The sequence below is a fragment of the Gracilinanus agilis genome, chromosome 5 (assembly GCF_016433145.1).
Source record: "Gracilinanus agilis isolate LMUSP501 chromosome 5, AgileGrace, whole genome shotgun sequence".
NCBI lineage: Eukaryota > Metazoa > Chordata > Mammalia > Didelphimorphia > Didelphidae > Gracilinanus > Gracilinanus agilis.
Window position 1 is genome coordinate 221,671,445 of NC_058134.1, and position 24,204 is coordinate 221,695,648.

At 40.3% G+C, this 24,204-nt stretch overlaps 1 protein-coding gene across 1 annotated transcript in view; it reads left to right on the top strand.

Annotated features, from left to right (window-relative positions):
* The window catches only part of LARGE1 (LARGE xylosyl- and glucuronyltransferase 1), a 401,339-nt gene that overhangs the window by 327,665 nt on the left and 49,470 nt on the right, over positions 1–24,204 (top strand). Inside the window, exons 9-10 of the mRNA XM_044679131.1 lie at positions 19,798–19,953; positions 22,158–22,172. Of these exons, the coding sequence (XP_044535066.1) occupies positions 19,798–19,953; positions 22,158–22,172 (171 nt within the window). The remainder of the gene's footprint in view (positions 1–19,797; positions 19,954–22,157; positions 22,173–24,204) is intronic.

Consider the following 24,204-nt stretch of genomic DNA (forward strand, 5'->3'; position numbering starts at 1 on the left):
AGAGGGAGGGAGGAAGGAAGGAAGGAAGGAAGGAAGGAAGGAAGGAAGGAAGGAAGGAAGGAAGGAAGGAAGGAAGGAAGGAAGGAAGACTATACTTGCTCTACTTGTTCCCTAGGAAATAACTAGGAATAATGAATGGAATTTTTTGAAATACAAATTTTGATTTGATATAAAAAAATATATGGCCTAGTCAGCAATTAAAGTTGCTCCAAAGTGAAATGGGCTGCCTCGGGAATTGGTCAATTCTTCCTCATTTGAGGTCTTCCAATAAAGGCAGGATGACACCTTGTTGGTTGTCTTCTAAAGGGTGTTCTTATTTGTGCTTAGGCTTAACTAGATGACCTAGAAGAGTCTTTCAACTCCAAGATTTTGTTGCCTTCACCCTTTGTTTACAACTCCTTTTTAAAGTTTCAGGATCTAACCTCCTTTTCCTATTCTCTGTCCTACCTGACTCACTATACCATTCCTTTAGCCCCTTACTAGAACAATCTGAATGACAAAGTAATGGTGGGGCTCATTGGAAACCATATTTCAAAATATCAGTGTCACTGCAGAAGAGGTCCCTAAATGATGGGCAAGGTAGAGGAGCAAAATGGGCAAGCCTCAAATTAGTCATCACTAGATTCTAACTAGTGTTATGCCTATAACTGACTAGATTCCTAAGTCTTTCATTTTTTACTTCAACAACAATTCAGTCATAAAATCTCTATCCTATGCTTGTGCCATTCATTTTTTTTCAGCCCAAGTATATTTATCCCTTTATGTTCATCCCTATTTCATATTATTTACTTCATCCTATCAGTCTAGGCTCATTTGGGAGGGTCCCCACTTCTGTAATTTACTATATTGAGTCAGGGTGATATACTGATTAAAACACTCAATTTAGAGTAAGGTGAGCCAGTTCCCAATTTTTGCTCTTCTTTGTACTCTCTGGATGACCTCCACTTCTCTGAACCTTGAATTCCTACTCTGTGAAATGACTTAGTTAGACAAGGTGATCTCTAAAGCTCCTTCAAGCTATAAATCTTTGCTTCTGTGATACCAGACTTATCCCTCACAAGTCTTAGGCAGATCACGTAGCCTCTGGCCAAGAATTCCTCCAATGTGAGTTCAGAGTGGTCAGCACTGGATAGGTCAGTCTTTGTCTAGCCAGAGGCAGGGCGTCTAGAGGAGCTAGACAGATCAGCTATATTATGTAAGACCTGAACTCTAGGCCAGGAAATCAAAAGTCAAGAGGAGCCTCTGAACTCAGCAACAAGTCCCCCTCTGAGGCCAAATATCCTGTAGCAAAGGAAAGAAAAGAAAAGAAAAGAAAAAAAAAGGGAACAGTCTGGGAGTACAATCCAAGTAATCAGGCAGAGATTTGTGAGAAGAGAACAAAACTGATATGATAATAACCACAGCCCATGTTCATATAAAGCGGCACAATTTGCCAACTGTTTTCCTCATAACAGTTCCATGAAGCAGAGAGGATAAATATTCTTCTTCCCATGTTACAAATGAGGTAACTGATACTTTGGAGATGTTAGTCCCATAATCACTGCTCAAAGTCACAACTAGCAGGTGTCAGAGCCACGAATCAAACCTAAGATCCCAAGGCATCTTTTCTTCACACAATATTACAATTAGACTGAGATTTACATGAAGAGAGCTGAACCAAGCAGGAGAGGATGGGTAGAGAATGAATAAGTCAGCAGTCTGTTGTCAACACCTGGAGATCCAAATGGGATGGGGGCTCCGGATAGATGAGAACAATAGCACACAATGCCTTTATAATCACGGGGTTCCCCATAAAGGTTATGCTGGAGACTTAGGAGTGGAAGCTACCTGCATGAGACCCCAAGCATATGCCCACTGCTGTGTAGGAGCAGATTCAACTTAATGGGTATTTGCTCAAGAGCCACAGAAGAAATCTTGCCTCAATTCTCCCCAGGTGGCTTGAGTAACTACTTAAAAGCAAACAGTTTTAGAATGTAGAACTGAAAATAATCCTAAAAACACTTGAGTCTAAAAAGGTAAAGAAACTGAGGCCTAGAAAAGAGACTTATAGAATTATATAGGTGGAATGAAAGGCACCCTCTGTCTGAACCAGAAGAGAACTGAATTCTAATCTTGCCTCCATCACTTACAATACATATGTGGCCCTGAGCAAGTCACTTACCAACCCGAATTAATTCATTAACTAAACCTCTCTAATACTAACCCTTTTGACCCTTCATCTCCTCCACTATTAAATGAAAATAGCAATGTCTATAATATCTATATCCCATGGGAGAAGATGAGAGAATTATATGTGATAATGGGTAGAAAGCTCTTTCCAAACTTTAAAAATATTAAAGATGGATAGATAGACACAGACAGACAGATAGATAGACATAGATAGATAGATAGATAGATAGATAGATAGATAGATAGATAGATAGATAGATAGAAGATAGATGGATGGATAGATAGATACGATGGATAGGTAAATAGAAAGGATGGATAGATAGGTAACTAGATATAGATATTGATACATACATATATCTCATATGTGTTATAAGGCATTTTATTTTATATATTTATATAAAATTTGCCTATATTTATAGAAATTTACATATAAATATATAAAGTAAATTTCTCTATATATATGGTATATAAATGTTTGCCACTATCATTCTATCATTGTCTTCATTTTCACTATTATTACCAAATAGCTAATGGATTGTATAGCAAAGATTGGAACTCAGATCTTCTGTCTTCAATTACAATGCTCTTCTACTATCACACACAACTTGTATAAAAGAGGATAGACCAAGACCAAAGATGGAAAATAACCCAAAAGATATTTGAGCAGGTAAATAAGGCAGTGACAAGTCAGTAAATTGGTAATATTCACTAAAATGTCCAGAATCTCATTTGGATTCTTAGTCCCAATTCCAATCCAATCCAATGAGCATTAAATAGCTACTATGTCCCAGACACTGTGGTAGTTAATGTATAATTAAACTTATATCATGTGCCTATTTCATGCCAGGCTCTGGGCTAAGCATTGAGGATGCAAAGAAAGACAAAAATGCGAGTCCCTGCTCTCAAGGAGCTCATACTCTGATGACAGGAAAATAACTGTACATAACATACTTACCATCAAGATGAAAGATAATCTCAGAGAAAAGACATTGGCAGAGGTAGAAGAAGTGGGACAGGAAAATGTCTCCCACAGAATACTAGATTCAATCTGAATCTTAAAGGAAGCCACGGAACTAAGAGGCAGAGGGGAGAGAGAAGAGCATGCAAAAAATGGGGAACGGCCACTGTAAAGGCACCATTTGGGGAGATTCCTCATGTGTGAGGAAAAGCAAGTGAGCCAGGAATCATAGAATTTGTGAGGGGAGTAAACTATAAGAAGACTGCAAAGGAAGGAAGAAACCATAAAATGAAGGCAGGCCTTTAAATGTGAAACAGAGAATTTTATATCTGATCCTGTCGCTAAAAACTATTGGGATCTATTGAGCAGAGGTGATGAAATCATTGGACCTGCTCATTGGGGAAATTGTTCTGGCTTCTGCAAAAGTCCAGGGAGTTACAAAGAAAAAAATTTAGGGGCAGCTAGATGGCTCAGTGGATAAAACGCCAAGCCTTGAGATGAGAGATCCTGAATTAAAATCTGGCCTCAGACATTTCCTAGCTGTGTGGCCCTGGGCAAGTCATTCAACTCCAGTTGCCTAGCCCTTACTACTCTTCTGTCTTGGAACTGATAGTATCAATTCTAAGACATAAGTTAAAGGCTTTTTTTAAAAAAAATGAGAAAATGAAAAACGTTCCCACCCACAAGAAGCTAATATACTACTGAGGGGATATGTGTAAATATTGTGTAAAAACATATAATGGGTAAGTGAATTCAAGATACCTTGGGAAAGCATTAAACACTTATAATGAGGGGGCATCCCAAAAGGCATTCTAAAAGAGGAAGCCAGTGGGCTGAGCCTTGAAATAAACTATGGATTCTAAGAGGCAGACACAGGAAAACACATCCTTTCCATGCTACTGAGTTAATTTCCATGATGGACTAACAAGTTCAAGGAACAATGGCCAAAAAATAGAGTATAGGAAGAAAAATAATATGGAATAAGCAAGAAAATCAAGAGTGCCACCATACTGGGAAGATTTTTCCATGCTGAAGTGTTTGTTTGTATGTTTTCCATGCTGAAGTGTTTGTTTGTATGTAATGGGATGCATCACTAGGACTGGAACCCAGGTTTTTTTGTCTTCAAATATGGTGTTTAGAGTAGGGAGCTACTGATGGTTCTTGGATAGGAGGGTGACAGGTTCAGAAGCATGTTTTAGAAAGTTGTTTTGGCAAATGGATAGAGGATGACCTTAATCATTCGATCAATCAGCAAGCATTTATTAAACATTTATTTTGCTCTGGAACTACAGATTTTTCTAAATCAGTCTTTTTTTCAGTAGTGTCAGTCTCTTCATGACCCCTTTTGGGGCTTTTCTTTGCAAAGATATTGAAGTGATTTGCCATTTTCTTATTCAGCAGGAATTACAGATATAAAGGCCAAAAAAACCAGCCTTGGTTCCCAAGGACCTTGTACTCTTTTGGGAGCAATAACATTTATACCTTTTAGTATACATCCCAGGCATGAGAGACATCCCACATAAAAGCACAGAGATGAGAGATGATTGACTTATGGGAGGACATGGAAAAGTGTTACACAAGTTGGGTAGAAGTGGATGAGTCACAATCTGTGTCTTGGGAGGAAAAACCCACATTGATGAGACCACAGACCCACCGGAGTATTTGAGATGAAGATGGCAGATGGATTGGAAACAGGAGAGAATGGAAGCAGGTAGACTGGTGTGGAAGTTTTAGTAGTGGTCCAGGCAATGGGGGATGAGATCCTGAAGTAACGTGATAATAGGTGAGTTGCAATGGAGGATCAACATGAAATATGCCGTGGGAGTAGATTAGTAAAAAAAAAAAAATAGGGAAGAAGGAGGAGGAGGAGGAGGCTCAGGGTGATTGCAATGGCTGACCATCACTCAGTCCCTCTGTGACCCTGAGCATCTTTCACTCAGGCTCTTGTGCCCCTCTCGCCCTCACTACCCAAATGCCTGCATCCCATACCTTGAGAAGAGCACAAAGTTAATAAAGTGCTTTGGTTCCTTGGCAAGGGGCAGCAGATGAGTGATTCCTGGCTCTTTCGCATAACCTTTATTCTGGCATTCACAGGGGAGTCACAAAGGGACAGGGATCAATGAAGATTATTACTGTGTTTCCACTTCTTCCTTCCTTTCCTGCTGTAGGCGCTCTGCTGGGAATTCTTCACACATAATAGAATCCAGTTCAAATTGATTTTTCCCCCATTTTAAAGCAACAACAACCCAAAGCATTAAACATGATGAATGATATCAAATGGGGTTTGGTTCCTGTCCTCGGGCCATGCATGGCGCCTCCCTGCCCTTAGCTGTGACAAGGGCATTCGTTTTCCACGTGCTCTTCTTCCCTTTGTGGCCCCCGAAAATAACAGCCTCCAGAGCTGATCTAGCAAGAGAGGATGGGACGGGCCACTGATTCATGCAGTAAACTGAGCACACACTCCAGGCAAGGGCTGGCTGTTTGGAGAGCGCGTCTTGTTTCCTTCTACCTTCTTGGGTAATGAGGCATTTTTGTCTGGGAACAAATTCCAATTATGGCTGGACCAAGTAAATGACGACAGAAACTTCAGCGAAAGAAGGCAATGGGTTAGGGGGGCCTCGATGGAGAGCCTCATCGCAAACTGCCTGGGCTGGCTAGCAAGGACGCAGTTTCTTTTTACAGAGCTCCAGTCGGGCAGTTGTCAGCAATTGGAAAAGGGGAGGGAAAAATCGCTGAATCTCAGAAGATTGGAGAGTGCAGAGGAGCCTCGGCCTTGCAGCCCAAGGCCTCCTAAAATGGCATTGCTGGTACAACCCGGTGGACCAGTGGTTAGCTAGCCCTGCTTGAAGTACTCCAGTGCCAGGGGGGCTTTCCCTGAGGGTCTGAGCCTTCACGTAATGCATATTCCTGGGCATTCTTATCTTAAAGACTGAGTTACAAGCTGCCAAAAATCTATAGCATAGAAAGCATCCAAAATATAGGGATTGGGGTAGCTGGGTAGCTCAGTGGATTGAGAGCCAGGCCCAAAGATGGGAGGTCCTGGGTTCAAATGTGGCCTCAGACACTTCCCAGCTGTGTGACCCTGGACAAGTCACTTCACCCCCATTGCCTAGCCCTTACCTCTCTTATATCTTAGAACCAATACTTAGAACCAATACTCCAAGATGGAAGATAAGGATTTTTAAAAACAAAACAAAACAAACAAACAAACAAAAAACACAAAGTATAGGAATCACAATGAATCAATGTTATCAGGTACTCTATGATTCAGGGAGGTGGGACTACTTGTTAAGCTTCTCCAATGACACTCCATTGCTCACCTTCATGCCTTTATGCCTGGAATGTTCTCACTCACTTCCACCTCTCAGCTTTCCTTAATTCCTTAAAAATTTAGCCCAGTTATCATCCCTTTCGACTAGAGATCTCTCCCTGTCACTTCCCCAACTGCTCTCACCTTCTCTCTAAAATTACCTCCTACTCCTACTGGCTCCATCTTGTGTGTTTGTAGTTGTTTTTATATTTTCTTCCCCATTAGAATGGAAGCTCCTTGAGGACCAGGACTATTTTCCCCTTTCATTATAACCTCAAATCTTAACACAATGCCTGGAATACAGCCTGTGCCTAATAAATGTTCTTTCTTATTGATGTTCATGAAAATAGTAATGATATCCAGTGTCTTCAAGGCAAAAGAAGGCATTGATGGAACAAGGGCGTAAAATAGTCCAGAAAATATGTCTTTAAAGTAAGAAGTAAAGGGGCAGCTGGTGGCTCAGTAGATTTCAAGCCAGCCTAGAGATGAAAGGATCTGGGTTCAAATCTGGCCTTAGACCTTTCCTAGCTGTGTGACACTGGGCAAGTCACTTAACGACCATTGTTTAGCCCTTACCACCTTTCTGACTTGGAACCAATACCCAGTATTAATTCTAAAATAGAAGATGAGGACTTTAAAAAAGAGAGAGAGTAAAGAATGAGAGAAGCCAGATATGTGGATAACACAGAAGCCTTATACTTATACATAATAAATATATTCTTTAAGAAAAAATAATTGAGAGGCACTCGATATGGTCAATACAGAATAATACCCCCTTCCAAAATGAAATGAATTCTGTTTTAGCTGATAGAAATGGACACATTACTTTAGTGGGGCTCATTTCTGAATAAACTGCCAATGTGTGGTCAGACCACTGAGTTATTAGAGCGAAGTTCAGTGAAAGAAGAAAATGGGGAAACATATATTAAAAACAACTCCAACCCCAACCTGGCATTTAAACAAGTTGTTGACTCCAAAAAAAGGGAAGAGAAGGGTGGCTCATGGGATAGAAAACTGGCCTCAGAGTTTGAAAGCAATGAGTTCAATGTCTTGTCTCTGACACATACTAGCTGCATAGGCTTTGTCAGTCCTCTTAGGACCCCAATCGGCTCCCTAAGTGCTGATAAGAGGTGAGATTTCTTCATCAGGAACTCTATCAATGAAATATCAATCAGGACTAGGCAATCCTTCCTCATCTTTTTCTTCCTCCCTCTCCCCCAAGAAGTGAGACCAAAAATATCAAAAATATGTCTTGATCAATGCTACATGTAAAACCCAGTGGAATTCCGTGTTGTGGGGGTGGGGGGGGTGGAGGGGAGAGAAAGAACATGAACCATGGAACCATGGGAAAATATTCTAAATTAATTAAATAAAAATTTTCAAGATAAAAAATGAACAAATAATCAAAGATAAAAATTTTTTAAAAATTAAGTGAAGCCAAAAAAATGAAAATTAAGTGGAGAAAAGAATATTGGCACAGATTGAAAATATGATGTAACTCACTGGCTTCAGAGAAGAGACCATAGGAACCAAGAAACATCCTTAGTCAATACAATTTACTTGCAAAACAGAGAAGTCTAGCTGCCAAGGATAACCAAAGTTTAGCTGGCATTTTTGAAAGGGTTGTTTAAATCAAACAGAGATGAATGGTGGACGATGATGAGAAGTATCACCTCATGAAACAGAAGCAGTAGAAGGACAAGAAATGGGAAAACTTAATGAAGGATCTAACTAAGCATCCTCATCCTGAGAGCATTTAAGAATAAAACTGTAAGCAGTGAGATAAACAAATAAAAGATGGAAGAAATCTATAAAAGTAAAAAAATTTTGAAGGACATTGGAATCACTTCATATGAATTCTAACATGATAATTCCAGTCACAATTGTTAAAACAGCCATTAAAAAATTTTGAAAAAGCAGCTAGTCCAGATTAAGTATATGCAGTTGTACTCTTTTAAAAAAAAAATACCCTTACCTTCTGCCTTAGAATCAATACTGTTTATTGGTTCCAAGGCAGAAGAATGGTAAGGACTAGACAATGGAGATTAAGTGACTTGCACTGGGTCACACAGCTAAGAAGTGTCTGAGGGCAGATTTGAACCTAGGATCTCCTGTCTGGCTCTCAAAACACTGAGCTGCCCAGCTGCCCCAGAGTAGTACTCCTGAAGCAATGTACTTTTCAAAGTGTCTAAAGGAGGGAAGATACCAAAGATGTGGAAATATCTCAAATCATATTATTACTCAACTTGTCCCCCCAAAAGGTGACTGAAAAAATGTCAATAACTACCAGCACGTGTGCTTCCTTTCCCATCAACGTATCACTTTTCTTAGAATAAGAAATTATGTAGACTGTGTAGTATAAACTGTATCTTCATCAAGGGAATTCTGGGTGAGGCTATTAGAAAGGAACAATTGGTTTTAGTAAGCCATATTCCACAACAGACCCCATCTTTGTCATTACACATTTGTAGAGAATTTGAGATTACGCTTTGCTTTCTGTTTATTGACTATAAAAAAGCATTTGAACAAATAGAATAAAACACTACCTTTAAAATTTGCCTATGCCAAAAAGCATATGAGTCACATAGGTTAGTCCATCATCAAATATTTTTAACTGCTTAATTTGTACCAGGCACTATGATAAGCATGGGGGACATAAAGAACAACCAAAAATAGCTCCTGCCCTCAAGGAGCTTCCATTCTAATGTTAGAAACAAATATGAAAATAACTAGGTATATGCAAGATGAATACAAACTAAACGGAAATCCATCTCAGCGGGGAGGGCGCTAGAATATGAGGGATGGCGGAGTGACAAGAAATGGATTCTGCATAAACAGGGATTTCAGGTATCATAAAGTAAGCCAGGAAAACAGAGTGGGCTAACATGGATGGTTTAGCTCTGAATCACAGATGTAATATCTATGTTAAGGAAATCACAAATCTAATGGAGTATTGGAGCAGTAGAGCATTAATTGAAAGTCTTAGCATTAAAGCCTTCCCACATGGCATTACTCTACTTCTTTCTATTAATCCTCTGTTATCTTCCCCCATTTCCATCCCTCATATTTGTACTTTAAAAATATGAAGTTGTCAGAGAGCTCCTGTTGTAGATGTATTTGCAATTTTTTTTCCTTTAGACAAGTTTACTTCTCATCAGAATCATTCTCGATTTCATCATTACAGCTTGATTCTCAAATTCTTACCCACCTTCCTGATGTGATCTCCCCTTCACCTAGAGAGATGCATTGGAGTACATTTCTCTTATTGTTATTGTTGTTGTTGTTGTTATAACCCTCACCTTCTGTCTTAGAATCAATACTGTGTATTGGTTCCAAGGCAGAAGAATGATAAGGGCTAGGCAATGAGGGTTAAGTGACTTGCCCAGGGTCCCACAGCTAGGAAGTGTCTGAGACCAGATTGGAACCCAGGACCTCCCATCTCTAGGCCTGGCTGTCAATCCACTGAGCTACCCATCTGCCCATGGAGTACATTTCCACCCCACATTTAAGACTTCTTTTAGAGAGCCTATGAGAAAAATAAGCTATCTTGCATTTTAAAAACCACACATAGGGTCTTCAGAGAACCATCAGGATGGGCATGACTAGAGAAGACCTGAGAAGGTCTGGCAAAAGGCTTTACAGGACTAGATTTTTTTTTTAAGTTCTCAACTTCCATCTTAGAATCAATACTGCGTGTTGTTTCCCAAGCAGAAGAGCAGTAAGGGCTAGGCATTGGGATTTCAGTGACTTGCCCAGGGTCACACAGCTAGGAAGTGTCTAAGGTCAGATTTAAACCTAGGACTTCCTGTCTCCAGACCCGACTCTCAATCCACTGAGCTACCCAGCTGTCCCTATCAGATATTTCTAAACCATTCTTCAAAGAGAAATGGGAAGGCTCACCGACTTAATATAATATCTGAAACTAGAAAAGATTTTCAAGGCCAATACCCATTTTAAAGGTCAGGAATATGAGATCCAGAGAAGTTAGCTTACCTTGAGTTATGCAGTTAGCAAGTATCTAAGGTGGAATTTGAACCCAGGACTTTCTTGACTCTAATCCTAGAAATTGAACTGCTAATCAGAGAAAAGGATGATTATCTTAGCTTTTCCGACAATTGGTTCACAAAACCAAGAAAGCATATGAGTGACTGAAAACAGAGCCTATGCATTATTTGGAATCACCACATTATTCTTCCCTACTTGCAAATAGCCCCTGCATCCCAGTGACATGAAGAAGATTGGCTCATCTCAGTTCATTGGCTTTTACCTAGAATCTGTCCTCCCAAAACCTCAAGGCTATAACTAACTTTGATGAACAAGAATAGGTACCCAGAATGCTTCAGAAGAAGCCCAGGCTTCTGCTCAGCAAGCCCTTTAGTCTTATTAGCAGACCTTATTCCTACCCTTGAAAGGCTTCCCCCCACCCCACCAGTGTCTTTAATGAGGCTAAAGAGTTTCTCCCTTTTTACCCCTCTCCTTTGTAATCATATTGGCTTCTCCTGTCATGCTGGATAATATTTAACTTTCCTGGACACCAATCAATTCCACCCAACCTTCCCTGGCTCACTGCAGATAGACTCAATGTCTATTCATCCATGGAGGCCAGACAGACTTCTCGTATCCAATCAAGTCACATGTTGGAGCTGTAGATGACCATATCCCCTACTGTCCAAAGTCCCTTTCCAGAGAGGCCACACAAAGAAAGCTGGCCCAGGAATCATGAGATCAGAGTCTGAGAGATGGAAGGGACCTTATATACCATCAAATCTAACTGTCATCTTACAGCTAAAGAATCTGAGCCTAAGAGAATTTCAGTAACTTGCCCAGAATAACAAAGATTGTTGCTGTCCAAGTAAGGATTTGAACTCAAGTCTTCCTGACTCCAAGCCCAGAACTCTATATTCCCTGTGCCGCCTAACTACCTTTAATGATTTTCCTGAAGTCACAGAGCTATTAAGTGGTAGATGGAGGGCAATGGAATTAGGAGGGCCTTTATTCAAATCCTGTCTCAGACACTGACTCTCCATGTGACCCTGGAAAAATCACTTCACCTCCCTGTTTCTTCATCTTCAAAATGGATGAAAATTAGACCCATTGGTCTCTAATATCCCTTCCAGCTCTAAACTGATGATCCTCTGATAATATGAACTTTCTACTTGGGGAATTGATCTCTATTTACTGTTTTAGGCATAACTAGTCTGCCTAATTCTTTGTGAAAACTTCCTCATGGTATGTGGATTAGTGATCCTACAGGGTTGCTATGAAAAAAGCACTTTGTTGACCTTCAAAATGATATATGGAAGCTAGGATGACCATGGGAGGCCAGTTGGTTGTTTGTTCATTCATTTGTTCATTTATTCATTTTTTTAAAACTATGATATTGTCAGTGTTGAGAACTCCTGGTGAAGAACTCCTTCAGTCCATTCAGATTTGGTAACTTTTTCACAATTGATAGACTTAAGGAAGTGTCTAAGTCACTGAGAGATTAAAAGACTTGCCTAACATCACACAGGTTGTATGTGTCAAGAGATGGGATTTGAATCTATGCCTTCCTGATCCCAAGGCGCTCTCTCTTTCCACTAGACCATATTGTGTCCCAGATCTTCATTATAATGTACTTTAGCAATATTAAGGAAGGTTCGAGATCTAAACTGAGACACCAGAGGCCAAAGGTGTATGGAAGGGTTAGGGTAGGCAGGGACGAGCGAAAGAGGAAGACATAGGAAAGAGAACACAATCAGATATTAGTCCATGGAGTTTGGGGATTCCAAAGCCTTGGGTGTGATGTCTTCCAGTCATGTCCATAAAAGTGATAGTGTTCCATAGTGGTCCTTCAGAGCTATCCTCTTCAAATTAAGCATACCCTGGTCTCTCATTATATGTTGAGATGTCCTTTTTCTCCTCCATAATAATCCAGCCCAAGTTTCCTCGAAAAGAGGTGGTACCGATCCATGTTCCCCTTACTAAGTCCTCCTTCATAATCATTGGCTAGTACAGGAGTTCTTATTCCTTTTTTTGTATCAGGGACCACTTTGCCAGCTCTATAAAACCTATGAATCCCCTTCTTAGGAAAATATTTACAAACGCACAACATAAAACACAAAATTATAAGGGAACCCTATTATATTAAAATACATATTTTTAAAAGATCATTCAAACCCCGCCATTTTGTGTATCATAGACTAAAAACTGCAATGGACCTTAAAGGGTTCATTTATAAAGGGGAAACTGAGATTTGGGAAAATAAATTCACTTGCCCAAGGTCACAAAGTCATTAAATACCAGAGGAAGAACTTGATTTCAGATCATCTGACTCCAAAGCCAGCATTCTTTCCACTTTATTCTATTCTTGCCTGCCTAATATTGAGCCCCATGTTGCTTTCCTATAATTTCTGCCCATTTCTTGCTCTTCACTCTGCCCTCTGGAATTAAGGAAAGTAAGAGTGATCTCTCCTTCAGATCATAACATTTCATGAATTTGAAGACAGTGATGGTGTCCCACCCTACCCTCATTTGCTACCTCCTTGTCTTTCCTTATCTAGGTTAAACATAACCAGTGTAAAAGAAATAATGCCCTTAGTTTTACCTTTTCTGGTAACATGGTCAGTAGTCACTCCCAAATCTAGATATTCTCCTCAGAATTTTCCCTAGATTATCAGCATGTCTCCCAAAATGTGGTGCCCAGAACTGATGCCATTTTCTGGATGGGGGTCTCATTTCTTCATAGTATGAAAAGCCTTTCAGCATCCTTCGGGGACACTAAGACTGTAGCCTAAGAGAGAATTAACTTCCCCCCATCTATTCTTATGCCAGTCAACCATGTCTGGTCATTTTACTTCTATTTGGCTACCCTCCCTCTACCAAGGGAGAGTAGAAAACAAAGAACCTGACCCACTAATTGGGAAAGTGCAGCTCATGTGCTCAGTTTTGTTTGATCAGAACAACTTCAATTTAGACAGTCCTGTGATGTGGACCAGGCTGCTTTGAGAACCGGGATGATCAGATTAAAAATGGAGCCTGAGTGAAGAATGCAGAAGTTCTCTCTGGCATCTCCCCACTCCCTAGTACCTACCGCAGGGTTCTTCACATGGATTGCATGGGGAACTATTTTTCATGAAAAGAAAATCCCTAGGATGAAGGATCAGGGTTTCAGAGTAAATTCAATTCAGCAAAATTTATAGGCAACTACTGTACATACAGAAAGAGAAACAAAACAAATATCCCTTTCTGCAAGATGTTTAAACTACATATCAACAGATATATTTGTGGTATCTTGGGGAGAAGGGAAGAGAGCACAAATGATTGTGGGCCTTAGTGGTGGCTTCCTGTAGAAAGAAGTATGCATGATGAGCCTCAAAAGAAACAAAATCATCAAATCTGAAAGCCAGGAGGGACCATTGAGGTCATCGGATTTAAGCTATGCCCTAGAGTTGAAATCCCCACTATACCACTAAGTATTCAGGCAAATTCACTTGAGACTTCCCTGAATTTGTCAAGAGTTCCATTGTGGCTTTCTCTTCGACCAACCTCTCACCCACTTTCCCAGCTCCTATCCCTTTTTATGACATAAAAGTTTCAGTCTATAATCTATCCCCTTGGTTTCCCACCACAAACAAGGGTCCCAAATACAAGACAACATAAAGAGACATCCTAAGCAGTAACAAATTCCTGATCCATCAATTGCCTACCTCCCTGCCACCACCTCAGCCTAGAGAACCATGGGTTCTTGGGTTGTGTATGTAGCTCTTGTTAGGGGAGACCAAGGTTGTGGAAAGTGGCTGCAGTGGCCCCCATTCCCCTGCTGCCTCAGCACTTGGCAGGCACCCACCACTTGAGTAGAGATGTGATCCCGGCTGTCTGGGAGTGACATTCTGCCCATATGCAATTATTTTAATGGATACTGCCCAACCTCCATGAGCCCTGACTGAGAAGTGCTCCCAGGAGATTTTTTGTTCCTTCTTCTATTTAGGAGGCACAAGAGAAAACTCTCCAATAAACTTTATATGTAAGGTGCCCATTTCTTTTGCAAAATATAAGCACAATGACATTCCCTCATCCCGAAGATCATAGGATCATAGATTTAGAGTTGGAAAGGGCCTTACAAGCCATCCAATTCACACACACACACACACACACACACACACACACACACACACACACAATTTATAAATGAGGAAACCAAGGCCCAAAAACTTTAAGATATACACGAGGTCACATTGCCACAAATCCTGTATCTGACACAGGATTTGAACCCAAGCCTTCCAGACCAGTGATGGGCAACCTTTTAAGCTTGGTGTGTCAAAATTTGTCAAAAAAAAAAAAAAAAAAAAAAGCATAACTCGGGTGGTGTGTCACTTCGAGAAAAAAAAACATAATTTCACAATATTTATAGTTTAAATAACAAAAATATATAATTATAATATATAACTGTATTTAATAAACTAAAATAGGTAAATTAATTGTCATCTATAGTGCACAGAGTGTCTACACTACAACCCAGCAAATGTTTCATCCTCGGCATGCAGCCCCATACTTCTCTCACGTGGCCACGTGTCATTGAAAATGGCTACATGTGTCACATGTGTCAGTGCTGATACATGTGTCATAGGTTTGCCATCACCATTCTAGACTATAACTAGCTCTATCCATTCTACCATGCATTCCGTGCCTCAAAGATATGAGAGATGATTACATTGTCTGCTTTTTCCTGAGTACTAATTGAATGTTTCCTTTGTGGTACTCTTCCCAACAGGAAGAGAGGAAAGAGGGAGGGAAGGAAGGAACGAAGGAACGAAGGAACGAAGGAAGGAAGGAAGGGAAAGGGGGAAGGAGGGAGGGAGAAAGTTATCTGTACAAGATATTAGATTGCCTTTGTCCCATATATTTTTTTAACCTTTACTTCCATCTTAGAATCAATACTGTGTATTGGCTCCAAGGCAGAAGAGTGGTAAGGGTAAGCAATGGGGGTCAGGTGACTTGCCCAGGGTCACAAAGCTAGGAAGTGCCTGAGGCCAGATTTGAACCCAGGACCTCCTGTCTCTGGGCCTGGCTTTCAATCCACTGAGTCACCCAGCTGCCCCCTTGTCTAATATATTTCTAACCTCTGTTTACAGCTTTTCCCCCCAAATTATTAGCTCTTTATAGACTCTATTCCATCCATACCAGACCAGTCACTTCCTCATATTCAGCATTCTATATCTTACCTCTAGTCATTCCTCCATCAGTAGAATTCGTTCATTCATTCATCTCTAAAATTATTTAAGTATTTATTATATACCATACTTTAGAGACAAACAGAAAAATTAAACAGCCATTGTGTCAGCATCTCACATGATGATTTACACATAATCAGCACTTAATAATCATCCAGTGAATTGTGAGTTGGTGGCCTCCAGGACCTCAGCAATCAACTCAGCTGTAATTCCACACCTGGTCAGTATAAGAAGCATGTTTTGGGCATAGGAGTCCCTGGCGGATTTCTCTGCAGCAGGGACTTTGATTTCTATAATAGGCACTAAAGACTTACTATTATTTGTGTCCTTCCTGCATCGATGCAGGAGGGTGTAGTATCTAGAGACCCAGTCTTAAAGCCAAGAAGATCTGGGTTCAAGTCTTGTTACTAACCCATAACCCTGGGTAAGTCACTTTAACCCTCGCACTCCCCCCCCCCGACTCTCCAAGACTATAAATTGCAGAGAAGATGCCAAACTGCATTGGTAGAGAGAATTTTCTCTCCAGGGAATTCCCTATTCCTGAGAAATCACAACTATTACTGTCCCTTTTCCCCCAGAGAGAACTTGTGGTGACTTACAGATTGAAAATATGAGCAAAACAGAGCACTTACCTACCAAAATAGGGACAAAGTCCAATGAACAGAAATAGGACAATAGTTGTCACCAGGTACTCTGGATGAGGGAACTGCTGCCTCTGAGCCTTGCAAATTGATTCTCCGATTCCTAACAGCAAAGGCAAAAGAGAAGATGCATAAGCCTCTAGGGTTCTCATCCTCTGAACATAAGAAGCATGAAAATTTCCCTGAAGATATAAATTGTTTCCTAGGACTGAATTCTGGGGGAACTTATTCTAGAGTCCTTGCTGCCAGGGCTATTAGATAATATAATGGACAGTAGCCACCTAAATCAGTATTTGTGGAGCAGAACGAGCATTAGACTTTCAGACAAGAGATCCTGAGTTCGAGCTTTGACTATTAAGACAATCCTAGGTGACTACAGACAACTCACTAGACTCTTTTAGAACCTCGGTATCCCAATCAGCAAAACAAGGACAATAATACTTGCAATAACTCTCTCTCTCTCGTGGTTGTTTTGGGGAAAATTCTTTGTCGATTGCAAAGGATCTTTAGGAATTCTAACTGTATTTGTAATTATTGTGATCAGTCAGGCAGACAACTCTCATTTAGTAAAGGGCATATTCACAGGCCACCTTGTGCTGGGCATGGTGCTCTGTGCGGAGGATTCAAAGAAAAGCTTAAATGGTGATAAACCTAGATCTGGAGGCAGGAGATCAGAATTCAGACCCCACCTCTACATGATATTGGGCAGGTTTCCTCAGTTTTCTAAACTGTAAAATGATGGATTATTATTTAGTCATTTCAGTTGTATCAGATTTTTCATGATTGTGGATAGAATGCTGGGCTTGGAGTCAGAAAGATGAATCTTCCTGAGTTCAAATCTGGCCTCAGATGCTTACTAGTTGTGTGACCCTGGGTCAGTCACTTAATCCTGCTGGCCTCAGTTTCTCCATCTGTAAAATGAGCTTGAAGGAAATGTCAAACCACTCCAGGATCTTTGCCAAGAAAACACCAAATGGGATCATAGAAACCGAACACAACTAAAAATGATTGAACAACAACAACAACAACAACAACATCAGGGGAATTGGCCTAGCCGGCGTCTGAGGTCTCCTCTAGATCTTCTATGGTCTTATAACTAACTATTCCAATTAGAAATCTATGAGTCTAGGCATCAGTACAGCAAAGTGATTCTTATGAAGTGGAAGGAAACATGATACAGTGGAGGAACTGCTGAGTGTGGTGTCAAAGAGATTGGTTTCTGCCAATTGCTTAATTAAGAGACTTTCTGAAAATAATTGTTCTTTTCTGTGACAAAATTTGCCCATTTATAAAACAGAAGAGTTGACTGGGAGGCCCATGAGTTCTCCTTTTGCTTCTAATATTCTGAGTTTCTGGGTGTCTTATGGGATTAAGAATTTATTTATTCAAACTTCTTCCTTTTAGTTTCCCCTTGCTCTCACACTTTCTCTTCCCCATTTCTCCCAAATCCTCCTCTCAAGAACTCAACATACCCTCTGTAGAGGTGCCCAGAAACATAGAGGGTGTGGGGGGTCCTCCATGCAAATTGGTGGCTTTTAATTTCCCAGAAAACAAAGGACTTATTTTTCATGATTAGTAATTGTGATGCAAGCTCACACCTTTATTGAAGAGTCACCTTGATGAGAAAGCATCGTTCTGCATTGTCTATTTTATCTCCTTGGGTGTATATAACCTATATACCTGGGACAACCTGCTTCACCACTTTCATCTCACACATAAAAAAAAGAAAAGAAAACCCAAGGAATCAGATCATACATAGCTGTTTGCATTTTATCTCCCTCATTAGAATATGAGCTTTTTCTTTTTTAAAAAACCTTACCTTCCATTTGAGAATTGTTACTACATGCTGGTTCCAAGGCAGAAGAGAGGAAAGGGCAAGGTAGTGGGGGTTAAGTGACTTGTCCAGTAAGTATCTAAAGCCAGATTTGAACCCATGTCCTCCCTTCTCTGGGCCTGACTCTCTCTCCACCAAGGCACCTAGCTGCCCCTAGAATGTGTTTCTTAAGAACGGGGACAGGGCCCATTTTGTTATTTATAGCCTCATCACTTAGCACAGGGCTTTATACATAATAAGTGCTTAATCAGTATTTCTTTGTATATTTCATTCTTTCTTTCATTTATCAAAAGCAGGACTTAAACTAAGATTTTCCTGATTCCAAGGCAGCCTCTCTATCTGTTACCTCATAACTGCCACCAACTATTTACATTTAAATTATTAATTTCAATGCATAATGTATCATAAAACTTCATCAGTCATTCCCTCTAAGTCTTTGACAAGATTCTTTGTTTGTCTGTTCATTCTTATTCACTTTTCCTGGTCATAGTTCATATGTATTTCTTTCTTCCAGACATGTGTTTTTTTCTTTTACTTTTTTTTTTTGCCTCTATTGATTTTTTTCAAAACCCTTATCTTCTGTCTTACAATCAGTGGGGTTCCAAAGGATAAAAGCGGTAAGGGCAAGGAAATTGGTACCAAATGACTTCTCCAGGGTCACACAGCTAGGAAGTATCTGAGGTCAAATTTGAAGCCAGGACCTCCTGTATCTGGGCCTGGTTCTCAGTCCACCTAGCTGCCCCCTACCTATTCTTTTTTTTTTTAAACCCTTGTACTTCGGTGTATTGTCTCATAGGTGGAAGAGTGGTAAGGGTGAGCAATGGGGGTCAAGTGACTTGCCCAGGGTCACACAGCTGGGAAGTGGCTGAGGCCGGGTTTGAACCTAGGACCTCCTGTCTCTAGGCCTGCCTATTCTATCTTTTAAAAAAGCATTGATTTTTTACTTTTGTCTCATCTCCATTTGTCTGAGGTCAGATTTGAACCAAGGACCTCCCATCTCTAGACCTGGCTTTCTATCTACTGATCCACCTAACTGTATCCCCCACATACATCTGTCTTTTAAAGTCCAAACCATATCCCAGTTTCTCCTTGATGAAGCTCTTTGAAATTACTCCAGCTCCTTTTGGATCCAGCTTTTCTCCACCTATTTTTATGCCATATAAATTGAATTCATCACTTCTGGTGAATCTGATTTCACTGATGTGGATAGATCCAAACAAGGAGTCCCCTCTGCCACTGCAGATGGCCCCCTTTTCTGTGATTTATCACTGGGTCATTGAGAGGTTAAGTAACTTGTCCAAGGTTATACAAGCTCTGTGTGTGTGTGTGTGTGTGTGTGTGTGTGTGTGTGTGTGTGTGAGAAGTGGGATTCAAGTCAGAGGCTTCCTGACCCTGAGCCCAGCTCTTTCTCTGCTCTGCCATCTTGTGCCTCACTATTATGGCTCATATCGAGTTCATATCTTGTCTCCCTAACTAGAATGCATGCTTCTTTGAGTGCTGAAATCATGTCTCCTACTTCATGGCCCCTCATAGTATCCACACTTTAAAGGGTCAAATACCTAATATGAAATCTAATTTGAAAAATCCTTGGTCAATGGAATAGTACAAAATCAAGGGCTGGGATGTGGGAGGGTCCTGCTCACGTGACAACTTTTTGTCTCCCTACCTCCCAGGTGATCCATTGGAACTCCCCAAAGAAGCTCCGGGTAAAGAACAAACATGTTGAGTTCTTCCGAAACCTATACCTGACATTTCTGGAGTATGATGGGAATCTGCTGAGGCGTGAGCTATTTGGATGTCCCAGTGAGGCTGACGTCAACAGCGAAAATGTAAGTGGGGCTGGCAAAGGTCATTTTCCTTTCCGAGCACTGTAGAAACCAAGTTGCAAAAATAGTGAATTCAGCTCAGTATTTTAAAAAAACACAAAGAAAGAAAAAGAAAAGAAAAAGAATTCTTAATTACTATGTGTCCCAAAATGAAATGAGCTCCCTTGGGAGAAAGAAGGTTCCTCTCTTATCAGAAGTCTTCAAGAAAATATAGAATGACTCCTTGTCAGAGATATAGAAGAGGGTCAGATATGAATTGGAATGGATGATTTCAAAGGTCCCTTCCAGCTCTTGACATTCAATAATTCTTAAGAAGAGAAGAGTGGGAGGGAGAGGGGAAAAGAGAAATGAGACTTAGATTTTTGGACATTGCTAATGAGAGAGTTTGTTTATCTTAGATAAGCATATTTATTATAATTTATTATATACTTATATAATCATAGGTTACATATGTTACATATGTAATATGATGTTACATATATAATGAATGGCAACTAAAAAAAGAAGTAGCAAAGAGATTAGGTATTTAAATTTAAAAGAGTAATAACAAAACTACTCAATTTGTATCCTTTTCTGTTTTTTTCTCTTCTCTGAATTTTTAACTATTTCATTGATTCTTTTTTGCATGCCTAACACTACTCTCCAATCTAGTATTCCATCTTGACCCTACAGACTTTCTTTTTAACAGATATCGCTAATCTAGCAAAACAAATAAAAATATTAACTGTGTCTAACAGAACCTACCTCATTCTGTATGAGACTCCATTACCTCTATCCAAAAGGTGGGAGATATATTTTAGCCATGATCTTTTGAAGTACCTATTGTTTACTGCTTCTGAGGTCTTTCAAAATTGCTTTTCTTCACACTGCTATTGTCATCATCACATAATTGTTCTCCTGGCCCTGTTCATTTCCATTTCATCAATTAATATAAATCTTCCTTCCTCTCTAAATCTGATATATTTGTAATTTCCTTTTTTTCATTATTCATTTTTTTATTTTATTTATTTTATTTTTTAAACATTTATTAATATTCATTTTTAACATGGTTACATGATTCATGCTCCTACTTTCCCCTTCACCCCCCTCACTCCCCCCACCCATGGCTGATGCACATTTCCACTGGTTTTGTCATGTGTAATTTCCTTTTTTTAATAGTTGCCTTCTATCTTAAGAGTAAATACTATGTATTGATCCGGAGGCAGAAGAATGGTAAGAACTAGGCAAGTTAAGTGACTTGTCCAGGATTGCACAGCTAAGAAGTGTCTAAGAAGTGTCAGATTTGAACCCAGGACCTTTCATCTCTAGGCCTGTTTCTCAATCCACTGAGCCACCTAACTGTCCCATATTTGTGATTTCTTGTGACACAATGATATTCCATTCCATTCACATATCATAATTTGTTCAACCGTTCCCCAACTAATGGATACCTCTTTTCTTTTAATTTCTTTGCAACAACAAAAAGGATTTCTATACATATTAATATATAGATAGGACTTTCCCCTCTGTCCTTGATGCTATTAATACATATGCTTTACATTAATATAACTGAATAATAATGTTGTGTTTTGGGGAGTGTAGTATGAAGTAAGCATTCATTTAGCAAGCATTTATTATGTGCTTACTGTGTACCAGACACTGCCCTGTGGCTAGACAGACAAAAATCAAAATTTCTGCCCTCGTAGAGCTTATGTTCAACTAGACAAACAATATGGGCACATATATATTACATATCAAGTGTGAACAAAGTAATCTAGGGAACACTAGAAAGTGGAGCAGAAGAATCTGGAAAGCACTCGTGTAGAAGGGGAGCTGTTTTTGTTTTTGTTTTGATTTAGCATTAAAAGAAAGTAGGAATTCAAAGAGTTAGAGATAATGAGTGAATTCCAGGCACAGAATTCCAGGCAAAGGCAGGGAGGCAGATATAATATTGTGACTGAGGAGCAGCAGTGAGACCAGTTTGGATAAACTGAGAAGCCTGTGAAGGAATGTGTGGTCCACGTGTGACCCATATTTTTAACATCTCTGATCTAGACCAGCCCCTCCATTGGTCAAAGGAGATTTAGAGAGATGAGCGGCTAGGTGGCACCACACGTGGAGTCAGGCAGACTCATCTTCTGAGTTCAAATCTGGGCTCAGACACTTACTAGCTAGGAAAGTCATGCAACCATTGTTTTTGGCCACAATTTCCTCCTCTATAAAATGAGCTGCAGAAGAAAGTAGCAGACCACTCCAGTATCTTTGCCAAGAAAACCCTACTGGGGTCACAAAGAGTCGGGCACGACTGGAACAACCAAGCCACAGAAAAGGTCACTCAGCTCATAAATGTGTCACACAGGGTGTCCTTGGGAGAGAGAGGAAACAGAGGTCAGTGCTGTGATTGAGCGGAGGCATTGCATGGCTACAGCCATTCAGTTAACAGCTTGGCAAGGCATCAGCGACTAACACTCTACCTCATTCCGTGTCTCTAGCCAAGGAAATGTCTTTTATGGTGAGGGTGTGCTAGCCCTGCCCACAGCCCTGTAGGTCCCACTGTGAATCCAGGAACCAGGTGCCTCCATTGCCCATCTGTCAGCATTGGCACCTGAGGGTCGCTGGCTATGGAATTCCTCTAAGAAGCCAATGATGGAGCAAGACCCTCTAACTTGATTAGGTTGGTCCTTGCTACTGAGTGTATGACAAGTGAGCCTCTCTCACCTGTTCCTGTAGTAATTATCAAGGTTTCTGGAGCTCCTGTTTATTGCAGGGATTACTCAGTGATCCTTCTTAGTGTCTGCCTTTCAGGAGAATTTGGGGATAAGAGAGAGGGGGAGTACCCAAGTGTCATTGAACCCCAGAGCCTTTTAGATTCTGCAGAGCACTTACAGGTTGTGTGAAAACATTTCCTTCTTTGGATTTTGCTCAGTTCCCTCTCCCTAATCAGTGTTTATCATCATCAACCAGCTCTGAGTGCCTGTTGGACTATATTTCAAAAGCTAAATGAAGACTGTTTGGTGTGACTTTTTCTTCAGAAGAGCCTCAGATAAAAAGCCGAGCCATCTCAAGCCATTAGTTCCCCTTTCATTTGTATCAGCAAATGACTGCAACATGTTTGGCGTTCTACAGAAGAATGGTTCTCATTTCGGAAGCAGCACTGTCCTGAACATGGATTCCAAAGACCTAGAAATGAAGCCTTTGTGACAATGGGGGAATGACTTCCCCATCATTGGCCTCAGATTCCTTTTTTCTAAAGTAGAGCTTATAATGCTAGACCTGTCTTTATCATAGGATTGGGAAAGTTGTTGAAATCTTACTAATTCTTTAAGACTCAGTTCAAATGCCACCTTCTCCAAGAAGTCTTCCCTCATGGCTCTGGTTTGAAAGGATCTTTTCTGTCCTTGTTTTTTCTTCTTTTATTCAGCTTCTTTTGGCATGGCATAGTGCATAGAGATCTGGGTTTGGAGTCATGAAGACCTAAGTTCAAAGTCCATCTGTGATACAAAATGGTGGTGTGACCTTGGACAAAATTAGACAAGTCTTGGTGCCCCCAGATAATTCTTTAATGCTCTAAGTTGCATCTTTGCATTGGCAAAGGGCATTTTCTCACTGGGCATTCACTATACCATATGAAAGGAAGCATGCTGTAATGGATAAAAAGCTGCCCTTAGGATCTGGAAGACTGGGCTCAAGTCCAGCCGCCAACACAGAGAGAGGGAGCTAGATGATCCAGTGAAGAGAGCCCCAGACCTGAAGTCAAGAAGATCTGAGTTCAAATGCAACCTGATCAGGCACTTAGTTGTGTGACCTTGACAAAGTTAGTGACCTCTCGGCTTCAGTTTCCTCATCTGTAAAATGAAAATAATAGCGGCACCTATTTCCATGAGTTGTTGTGAGAATAAAATGAGATATTCGTAAAGCACTTTGCAAATCTTAAAGTGCTATATAAAATATTATTATGCTGACTTTATAACCCTGCACAAGCCTCTTAACTCTCAAAGCCTCACGTTCCTCATCTGTAAAATGGGAATGAGAGTGAATATTGCATAACTAATAGAAAACCAAAATCTAAGTCACAAAGACCTCTGCCATATAGGGGATGAGTGACTCTGGACAAGTCATTCAATCTCCTGTGTGTGTTCAGTTGTTACAAGTCTTGTGACCCAATTGGGGTTTTCTAGGCAAAGATACCAGAATGTTTTGTCATTTCTTTCTCCAACTCATTTTATAGATGAGGAAACTGAGGCAAAGAAGATAAAGTGACTTGCCCAGGGTCAC